The 11107-nt window shown below is 34.7% G+C and overlaps 2 protein-coding genes across 2 annotated transcripts; both read left to right on the top strand.

Moving 5' to 3' along the window:
- Positions 1-401: 401 nt before the first annotated feature.
- Positions 402-2035, top strand: LOC110887702 (2-isopropylmalate synthase A-like). Its single transcript, XM_035979781.1, has 5 exons — positions 402-622; positions 670-858; positions 1404-1437; positions 1525-1683; positions 1758-2035. The coding sequence occupies exons 1-5, from the start codon at positions 402-404 to the stop codon at positions 1896-1898; spliced, it is 744 nt and encodes a 247-aa protein (XP_035835674.1). The 3' UTR covers positions 1899-2035.
- A 1232-nt stretch (positions 2036-3267) lies between these two features.
- On the top strand, positions 3268-6142 carry LOC110889470 (protein EXPRESSION OF TERPENOIDS 1). Its single transcript, XM_022137004.2, has 2 exons — positions 3268-4377; positions 5539-6142. Exons 1-2 carry the CDS (start codon positions 3762-3764, stop codon positions 5862-5864), a joined length of 942 nt encoding a protein of 313 aa, XP_021992696.1. The 5' UTR covers positions 3268-3761; the 3' UTR covers positions 5865-6142.
- The last annotated feature ends 4965 nt before the right edge of the window (positions 6143-11107 follow it).

Raw genomic sequence — 11107 nt, 5'->3', positions numbered from 1 at the left:
AGTCGAAAGATTTTAGCAGTGTTACAAATGATAGTGCGGACACATCAGCATTTGAGTTGGTCCTATAAATACACATTTGGGCTTGGCCCAAAGTCCTAGGCCTGATCAGAGCCCAAAAGTTCTGGTCCCTTTAAGCCCAGTTAGCCTGAAATATGCAATCAGTCCTATTAATAAGGTGGTAGTTTTGACCAATTTACTCAATATTCGTTCATTTGGGTTGTTTTCTATCGCAAGTGGGTAAATGGGTTGAACATGTTGATAGTCATCTTAGTCTTTTTTGTGATACATACATCCTTCTAAGTCTATTTCTCAAAGATTCAGGTTATGATTGAATTATAGTGCTTTTGTTATAAAAACTAAATACATAAATTATTTATCAAAAAGTAATTAAAAATGCTCTGATGGTCACCCATTACCCGAGCCAGCTATCTTGCCTTGAATTTGGGCAGCTCATTGCTGACATAAAGGCCAATGCGCCGGGCATCGAGAATGTTATCGTTTCTACCCACTGCCAGAATGATCTAGGACTTTCTACCGTCAGTACTTTAGAGGTACGTTTACATACATATTTTTTCGTTTTTACTTTTTATTACTTTCGTTTCCTAATTTCGTTTACATACATATGATTCTTAACATTTGACGTCTCGTTTACTTTTAATATTGTGTTTAGGTGGAAGAGTACAGTGGACTGCAGGTGCAGCCTCACAAGGCTATTGTCGGTGCTAATGCGTTTGCTCATGAAAGTGGAATCCATCAAGATGGAATGCTAAAGAAAAGAAATACATACGAAATCATGTCTTCTGAAGATATTGGACTTTTTAGATCTAGCGAATCTGGTCTTACACTTGGAAAACTTAGGTAATTAAAATTACAGTTTGTCTACTTTTTATTGTATTTTCTTTTGGAGTAAAATGCCATTTTCGTCCCTGAGGTTTGACCGCTTTTGCGACTTTCGTCCAAAGGTTTGTTTTTCTACACCTGGATCCAAAAGGTTTGAAATATTGCCATTTTCATCCAACTCATTAACCCCATCTTTTTAACGTTTAGTCATGGGTATTTTCATCTTTTTAGACATTTTTTTATGATGATTAAAGCGTTTGGATGGGGAGAAAGTCAACAGAGGTGGATCTTTATTACTTATAGTGTTTTTATTCTAATAAAAATGTCTAAAAAGACGGAAATGCCCATCATTTAACTGAGAAAAATAGATGGAGTTAACGAGTCGGGTGAATATGGCAACATTTAAAACCTTTGTATTCAGATGCGGAAAACCAAACCTTTGAGTTATTGAAATATAGTAGTCATAAAAGTGGTCAAACCTCAGGGAGGCAAATGGCATTTTACTCTTTCTTTTGAGTTATTGAAATATAGTAGTCTAACAATTTTCAAATATTATTGATTAGTGGACAGCATGCTTTGAAAACTACACTATTTGAGGTAGAGTGTAGTTATGATTTATGAACACATTGATCTCTAAATATGAAGAAACTGACACCTTTGTTGTTATGTATTTTGTATGTTCAGCTTGGTTATGACATTGATGGGAGGGAACTTAATGATTTCTTTTGGCGGTTTAAATCGGTTGCCGAAATGAAAAAGGTTATTACCGATGATGATTTAATAGCACTGGTATCCGATGAGGTTTTCCAGCCCACCGTTATTTGGAAGTTTGGAGATGTACAGGTACGTATACGGCCGCGTTTGCATACGTATAGTTTTTATTTTTTAAACGTGTTGAAACTAATTATAATCTACAGGTGACGTGCGGGACTTTAGGTCTTTCAACCGCAACAGTTAAGTTAATAGCAGATGACGGGACAAAACAAATCGCCTGTTTTACTGGAACAGGACCTGTTGATGCAGCTTATAAGGTGGTTGATCTCATTGTTAAGGTTTGATGTTTCAATTTATTATTGTCAAAATGAGCGGGTTGAGTCGGATCGGGTCAAAATTTCTAAGTTCTTTACATTTGATTCTAATATCTGTTTTACAGGCTCCTGTAAAACTCCTTGAGTACTCGATGTTGCGGTTACAGCTGGCATTGATGCGATAGCGAGCACCCGTGTTGTAATTTCTACAGAAGACGACCACACGATGACTCATGCATCTGGACACCCGCGGCAACGCGTGGGCATTCCCACTAGTCCAAGATATAGTGAAAGAAAAAGAAGAAAAAGAAAGGTTGAACGATATTATTGCGGGTTTGGTGGTGGAGAAAGATAAGGCGGAGAAAGAGGCTATGAATGAAAGAATGGCAAACATTGAAGTAATAAAAAGGGGCTAGGTTTCAAAACGCATAATCATTGACTTAGGTTTCAAAACGTATAACAACTTTGTTTTGAATATGTATTTTATTATGATAACTTTGGTATTTGATATTTTAAGTGGAATGTTTTATAATTGTGAAAATTTGATAATATGTAAATTTTAAAACTGATATTATATGCAGGTTAAAATAGAAAATGGCTATGATTAATAAAAATTGCGACCGCAAAAACGGTCGCAATTTTTCAAAAGGCAAGCAGTCGGAAAACGGTCGCAATTTGTAAAAGGCATGCGGTCGGAAAACAATCGCAATTTGTAAAAGACATGCGGTCGGAATACGGTCGCATCAAGACCGTCGCAACCAAAGTCCCACAAAACCAAGAGCAGTCGCAATATTTGTGACCATTATTAAAGTCGCAAAACCTGGGTCGCAAAAGATAGCAGCAGTCGCAAGTTAGTCGGAGTAGAGCAATTGCGACGGGTGTTTTTCCGATCGCAGTTCCGGTCGGAAAACGGTCGCAACAGGGCAATTGCGACTGGTTTGCGACCAAAATTGCGGTCGGAAAAACCTAGTTTTCTAGTAGTGAATGACGCCCACTCGCCTTTAGAAAACCGCGGAAGAAATCAAACTTTTCTCTGATTAAAAATAGAGTGAGTTGAAACTATGCATTTATCATTAAAACGTGTATTGTTTTCAGGGGCAGATCCAAGTACAAGCTTGGGTGGGCGTAGTGTATTATATTGGCAAAAAAACTCGACTGTATCTCGAAAGTTTGGTTGAACCCCTCGTTTACACCTCCAGGAAATAATTTCTGGGTTCGTCACTGATTGTTTTGTGTAGCGTATTGCTAACATTTTACAAATTGCTCTTGTTCTAAAAATACAAAGAATTAAACATTTGAAAATGCTAGTATTTAAATACAAAAAAAGAAGAAAAAAAGGTGCTCATTCCTATACAAAGTTGACTAAATGGTTAAACTTGAATTTCAAGTGGCAGTTTGGAGGTCCTTTATCTTATTCACTCCTTTCTTTCATATTTCTCTCACTCTCGTGTCTCTATATGTGTGTGTGAGAGAGAGAGAGAGAGAGAAAGAGTGAGATATAGAGAGAGAGATATATTAGATCCCCAAAACAAGCAGCAGCAACAGCAACAGCAGAGCCTATCCATTAAAGAATTTAAAGAAAGCAAGAAACAGAAGCAGCAGCACCACCAGAGAAAGAAAGAAAGAGGTTGCTTTAATGTCCATGGCGGCTTGGCAGACCTGTAATTTTTGGCTTCTTTAATGCTCACGTACAACAGCCACACACCCTCATTTTAACACCACAAAAATACCATTTCTCTTTATTAATAATATTAACTAACACATCTAGAAATATTAGGGTTAGAAGGAGAAAGCACACATAAATAAACTTTAGGTTTGTATTTGTTAGGCTATGGATTATTATTGTGAGTCACAATTGGAGTGTTGTAAAAATATTTGTCACTCACAGACTCTATGTCCGGCTTATTCGCGTTAGAATCCGCCGCACGCTATAACGAACAAGAATTCATCAACACAAGTGTATCTTCAAATCCCAACCCTACAGAATCCGTCAGCTGGTTGTTGTACAGTAATACAACAACCAGAAACCCTCATCACCACCGCCCTGCAAATACCACCACCACTACTACAAAAGATTTTGAACTAGCTAGTTCTATGGGTGGTGGTGGTGGTAGTGGGGGTGGGGGTGATGCGAGGTTTATTAATTTCTCAGGTGAATCCACCTGGGGATCCGCGGGTAATTTTATGATGATGGGACTTCATGGTGGTAGTGGTAGTAGTAGTAGTGGTGGTGTGAGTTGTCAGGATTGTGGAAACCAAGCCAAGAAAGATTGTCCTCATTTTAGGTGTAGGACTTGTTGCAAGAGCAGAGGGTTTCAGTGCCAAACCCACGTGAAAAGCACGTGGGTTCCGGCCGCTAAGCGGAGGGAGCGACAAGAGTACTTATCCGCCGCACATCATCGTCAACTTCATCCGTCTGTTAAAAGAACAAGATCTGTGGTTCAAGATCCTGGAAACCCTAATTTGGGTAATAACCCAAATTCTGCACTTGCTTACAACTCATCTTCAGGTACATAGATTCTTTTACCAAGATTCTCTAGATTTTTATTAATATTATAGAAATTAAATTAACTATTTTTTTGTTCCAAATGATTGCTTTCTAAAATTGTGTAAAGTGAAGAAAATAAAAACCTATCTTTGTTCTTCTAATCTTCTGGGTGGATAATATCTTTATCTTTCATTTTTTTAATTTTTTAAACATATACTTTCTAACCTTTTAATTCTAATATTTATGTGTGATGTTATAAAAAGATTATATGAAGATATATCATCAAGTTCTTTAATTGGATAACCTTAAATTGCATCTCGTGACTGGATTGTTTGGAGGGAGGAAATCTAGATGAAGATGATTAAGACTTTTATTATATTTTTAGTCTTACCAAACATATTTTTTAATAACCAAAGTTTAAACGTGCATATAATATAGCACTCACTTAGGATATTTAATCACTCTACCCTAATTGTTAATGTTAAGGAAAAGTAAAATATATATCAGTTAAAATAATTGCTTGATTTATGTGTTGGGTTATTAGGTTTTCTTTCATTTTTATTGTTTATGGTGTATATTGTTCTTGGGTTCATGTTTATTGATCATTGTAGTTCATTTGTAGGTTAAAAAAATGTTTGTTTATATAAAATCAATGCTAGAGATCCTATGTCATGCTTATGGATTATAATTGGGAGAACCTAAGATAATACTAACCAAGTTTCTTTAGGGTTTAACTAAATTCATTCAAAATTTTGTTGTTCCTCTAAAGAGAAACTTAACTTCCTTTTGGTGTTCTAATCTTTTAATGTCGTAAAAATTTTGAAAATGTTAAATCTTTTTTTAAAATCATGTGACTTGGATCAAACATATATGAATCCTAGTTTCTTTTATTAAATTAATATGATTATATGAAGTATGAGGCAGTAGAGTAGTGAAGAAAACAAATTCAGCAAATAATAACCAAGTTTTATAATTTTCCATTTTAAGTAAATAGCTATGATTTATATATGTTCCAATAAGTCACTCAGTTTTAATAAAATATAACATTTTTTAAAATATTTCACAATATTAAAACACCTAATAAAAATTTTCAGATGAACACTTGAGAATTTGAATATTACTAATTATTATCATATAATTGATTACTATATGATGATAATTGTTTGTGTGTTGTGAAACTAGGGTTAGAGGTAGGTAACTTCCCATCAGAAGTGACAACACAAGCAGACTTCAGATGTGTAAGAGTTAGCTCCATTGATGAAACCGAAGACCAATTTGCATATCAAGCAGCAGTAAATATTGGTGGACATTTGTTCAAAGGAATTCTCTATGATCAAGGGCCTGAAGATCAGTACATGGGCGGCGACACCTCTTCCGGCGGCAGCGCAGGTATCCCGGGTAGTTCCACCGCAGCCGCAAATTTTATCGGCCATTCGCTATACTCATCTCTTGGCGGCAACGATTACATGACCAGTACGCAATTCTTCCATCAAATTTCAAGAGATTAAATAAATCACATAATAAACGCCAATTCGACTTGTTAATTAGTTTTATTTCGGCCACTTTGAAGGTTCTAATTCTGTTTCTGATATGGGTGAGGCTAAACGTACCTCCTATATGCTTAACGTACCCGAGAAAAAAACTAGGGAGAAAATGTAACTGATTTAGTATGAGAGGAGGTATGTTAATGAAAATATCAGATGAGGTACGTTTAACACAACCTTATGGTACATATATGGATGCAAGCTTGAATTTAAGGTCTTATTTTATACTTTTTATCGTTAAATGTTGTTCATTAGTATAGGGTAATGGGCATTTTTGTAGCAGATAACACCTACAAGATCTGTCCATAAATTTTTTTGTTTGGTTTTTAATTTAATAAAAAAATAATAAGTTGGTTTATAAATGTCAATAATTTGTGTGTCATGTGGTTTGAATTTGTTCCAAAAATCTCTTCTTTTCCTTCATTTACGCCTAAAAGCTGGACTCATATTTTGTTCTTTTATTCTATATCTTTGAGCCCTCCAGCCATGCAACAAAAGTATAACACAACACAGTCTCCCTCTCTCTATATGTACACATAATAATATATTATATAAAGGTTGACTTTTTTATTAATCTTGCTGGATGCATCGAGCCACAAAAAATAATAGCAAGATCTCCTTTTATGTCTTTTTGAAAGGTTCTACAGTTTTAAAATGGGTTGGTTTAAATGAGATCTTAAATTACTGGTGAATAATATTTGTACTGAGGAACATAATTACAGAGGCATCAATCATGTATATAAATAATTTATGTCTTTATTAATTGTACGTTTATTATTCATTAATGAATTAATCTCTAGGTTGCTTGTTATAGTTGCTCATGTTATATTCCACGAAACTCCTAGCTAGAATGATTTTTACCTTAACTGAACATTTGGCCCCATGACTCATAAATGTATTAGGCTTTTCTAGTGTTGGTTGTGTTGCATATGTTACTCCTTTTTAGGTATGTTTTTATTTATTTTGGTGTCATGAAAGTGAATAATATCCATAAAGTTGCAAGCAAGGAACAAAACCAAAACAATTATCTAACCCTAGCCAAGATTTTTTTTTTTTAAATATTTTGTAATCATGAGAACTCGTTATCAGAAAACTCATGAAACTCCTCCAATACCTGCTAACCAACAGGGATACGTAAATCGTAATTTAAGTGGTTACGGTGGATATATTAGTACGTGTTAGGACTTAGAGTGAAGTCATGTAGGTATCATAAACCACTACTTGTTAATAACCTTGGTGAGACAAAAAGATTAGCATGATCAGTGTTGTAAAAGTCGCTAGGCGGTCCCTAGTCGGCCGACTGGGGAGTTGGGAGTAATCGGAGTACTCAGAGAGTACTCGGGGAGTACGCGGACATGGTAAATATAAAGAAAATTAATTGTCATATATTATTTATGTGTTAAAATAAGCATAATTCATGTCAACTTAGTATAATTTAAAATGAAACATGTTTAAAGTTCAAATATTCTGAATACAAGTCCGACTAGTCTGAGTACAAGGCCGAGTAGTCCGAGTACAAGGCCGAGTAGGCCGATTTTGACCGAGTTTGACCGATTAAAAGTCAACAAACCACGTTGACCGCCTAGACCGACTAGGCCGATTACATCCGACTAGGCGCCGACTAGGCCGACTAGGCACCGAGTACTCCCGAGTAATCCCGAGGCCGACTAATTGAGACCGCCTAGGAGGAAGTCGCCTCGGAGGGGGTCCGAGGACCGAGTACTCGCCGAGTACTCGGCCGAGTAATCCGACTTTTACAAGACTGAGCATGATTGATTGACAAGATGTGAAGTTTGTCTGGCCCTCATTGCAACTTCATCACCTACAGTTGTTCACTGTACTTTGGACATGAAATTTCATCTTTTACGTTTTCATGAGTTTCAGATTTATTCCTGAACTGATGGCCAACGTACTAGTATATACAAAAATAGACTCACCTGCACAATGTGTATAATAATAGTAAGATTTATATAAACAAATTAATTAAAACTTTTAGCTTAAAAAAATAAACAGATAGAAAATTTGTAAACTCTATAAATTAATTTCTATATTGTAGTCTCTTTCATAGAGTTTTAGGCATTTCTTGTTGAAAAGCGTAAACAAATCAAATAATGCATTTTATCAATTAGTTATGTAAATGCAATTTAATTTCCTTAAATTTTATCATATATTTCAATGAATATGAAAATTTTAAAGTCTGTAAACCTAAGTGATTCAAATGTGTGCATTTTGATAAATTCTTATTTTTATTATATGTGCATTTTGATAAATTCTTATTGTTATTGTTATTATTCTTGTTATTGTTATTATTGAACTCCAAAAAGAAATATAGGAAACTTTTAGTTATTACACATGTGTAAATTATGTAGGTTATATTACTCACACATAATTTGCACATGTATAGGTAAAAAATTTAAAAACATATAAGAATTTAGTTTGATGGTTATTTGTGTATATAAACATATGCATTTATATGTATAAACATTTTTTTTTGTATTTTATTTGTTATCGTAATAATTTACAGTTTTGTATTGAGCCCTAACCTATATGTGTTTGTATATTGCTGATGATTTTACTATCATCAAACCATTTTGGTTAATCGGGAATACAAACTGATACGAGTTAGGAGGTGGTATATACGCTTGTTCAAAACTACTATGATTTAGGGTAGTTTGGAGCTCATGGGTTCTAGCGGTTGACATTTGTGCTTCCAATTGGGTAGCACCCTCGTGGATCTAAGGGTAAACCTTCCCTAACGGTTCCAAGGGGAAGAGGCCATGGTGGTTGCTTCCGGATTCTACATTAATAAAGTTATTGGAAGTTGCTTTGTATTAGTATGATTAATTAATGGAAAGTTGTATTAAATCGATCTTTAGTTTAACGAATTATAAAAAAAGGGCTATCAGCAACTTGGTCGTTGGTGGCACTAAGGTCGTAAGTAGCAACTAGCTTCATCAGGGACAACAGAATTCCTAGTGATGGAGTTCTAGGTGATATAACTATATAACCGTCGACAGTTATAGCCATCAACTAAAACGTTGTGATAGTTCCTCTAGGTATCTTTGGTCTAATATAGTACATGTTTTCATAACAAAGCTGTGTATTTGTTCTTGTTTTCTCTATGAATTATCCAATTGAAATTTCATGAGTAACATCAAAATGTATCAATTTGAAAGTGGTCTCATCACAAATCATAAGAGTCATGCAGCCTCTATACATGTGTATGTATAAGGTACGCCAGACCCACCTTGTATGGGTCAGGGTCACAGGTACCCATTGATCTTAAAACTTTTAGTACAGATGTGAATTGATTTTTTTAGTGAATTAATAAGAATTACACATTTCGAAATTTATCTTACATATATCGAAATTTATTCTACAAATATCAAAATTATCATATACATCCTACACATATCCAAAATTGTCACCATAAATTAGGTTGTCTTGAAAAAGTATATTTAAAAATGAGTTACAAGCACTACAAGAAAAGTGGCCATTAGAGACTAAACTATTAGGGACTGATATATCTGTCTCTGAGACATACTATCTGGGACTGAGGACTGATTTATCAGTCACCAATAATATTGGGGACTGATTTGTATACGACTAATTTTATGGACCGATAATTAGTTGCTAATATTTTAGTACCTTATCTAAGACTAAATTTCACTCCCAAACAAATTTAGGCACTATTAGGTTTTGAAGGGAAACTTATTGGCGACTAAATTTCAGTCCTAGATACATAGAAGAAAATGACCCAAATGTATGGCGACTAATCTTCAGTCTCAAACATGGAAGGAACATATTAGAGACTAAAAATCAATTCTTAATATTCTAAAATGTATGGAGTTAGGGACTGATATTCAGTCTTGAACGACTTTTCTACATGAAAAAGGATCAAGGACTAACTTTTAGTCTCTAACTATTTGACGTAAATTCTGTAATTTTGAGAAAAATATTGGCGTCCGAAAATCGATTTCAAATATCTTGTAAAAGGAACTTAAAACTTTTAGTACATGTGTGAATTGATTTTTTTAGTGAATTAATAAGAATTACACATTTCGAAATTTACCTTACACATATCAAAATTTATTCTACACATATCAAAATTTATCATATACATCCTACACATATCCAAAATTGTCACCATAAATTAGGTTGCCTTGAAAAAAGTGTATTTAAAAATGAGTTACAAGTTTAACTAGTTAGCTAATTTAGGGGAATACAATAAATTAATTAAATTTATAAATTTACCAATGTGTCCTTTCAATAACTTTAAATACGTAGTATTTCTATTGGTTTAAAACTTATTCTTTTATTACAAAAATTTTCTTTCATTTGAACCCTCCATTAGAAAACCTCATTTCCACTATCCATCTAAATAATTTATAGTTGAGATTATATATTAAAAACAAAACAAAAAAAATTTCTTGAGTTTTTTGAACTCACATGAGATTTCTTGGAAAACCCCATCTCCACAACCCATCTCCACTTCATAAAATCTGAAAAATCTATTATTAAAAACCAACTAAAAAGTGTAACATGTAATGTTACATATAATGTAAACGGATGAAAGGTATAACCTATTCTTTTTCTCTCTCTTGGCAAAAAAAAGTTTTACGTGTAAAAGGTGTAACACGTGGCAAGATTAGGTCCATCTATTGAGTTTCTTGAGTTCTTTGAACTCACATGGAATTTCTTGGTATAATTGACCTATATACACACACACACACACACCTACATATATACACACGCTCACGTACTCAATGGCGAAACTTCTAGGTAGCCGGGTTGCCCCGACCTCACTTGATTTTTCACGCGTGGTGCTAATTTTACCTAAAATTTCAAAAAAAAAAAAAAAACAAAATCTAATGTAAGTTGTTTGATTTTTAAGAGTCCGGGCCCCACTGATCTGGATTTTAAGAATCCAGCTACCACTAATTTTTCGTTCAAACTCTGCCACTATATCTACTAGTACATATTATGAGTATATGAGTTATGTTCACTGTTTTCAGACCCTGACCGTACCGGTCGGTCGGACCAGTCCGGCCGGGATCCGCTAGCTTTACCGGGCAGGTTCACAACTTCAGGTCGTTTCTGCATCAGACCGGAGGTCCGGCCGGTGACCGGCGGTTCGACCGGAAGTTCTGTGACGGGTCAGACCGGACTATTAACGAAAAAGAGCAGCGGTTGGTCAGATCTAAGAG

The sequence above is a fragment of the Helianthus annuus genome, chromosome 11 (genome assembly GCF_002127325.2).
Source record: "Helianthus annuus cultivar XRQ/B chromosome 11, HanXRQr2.0-SUNRISE, whole genome shotgun sequence".
Lineage (NCBI taxonomy): Eukaryota > Viridiplantae > Streptophyta > Magnoliopsida > Asterales > Asteraceae > Helianthus > Helianthus annuus.
Note: the sequence above shows the minus strand (reverse complement) of the source record. Positions and strands in the feature narration are given on the sequence as shown.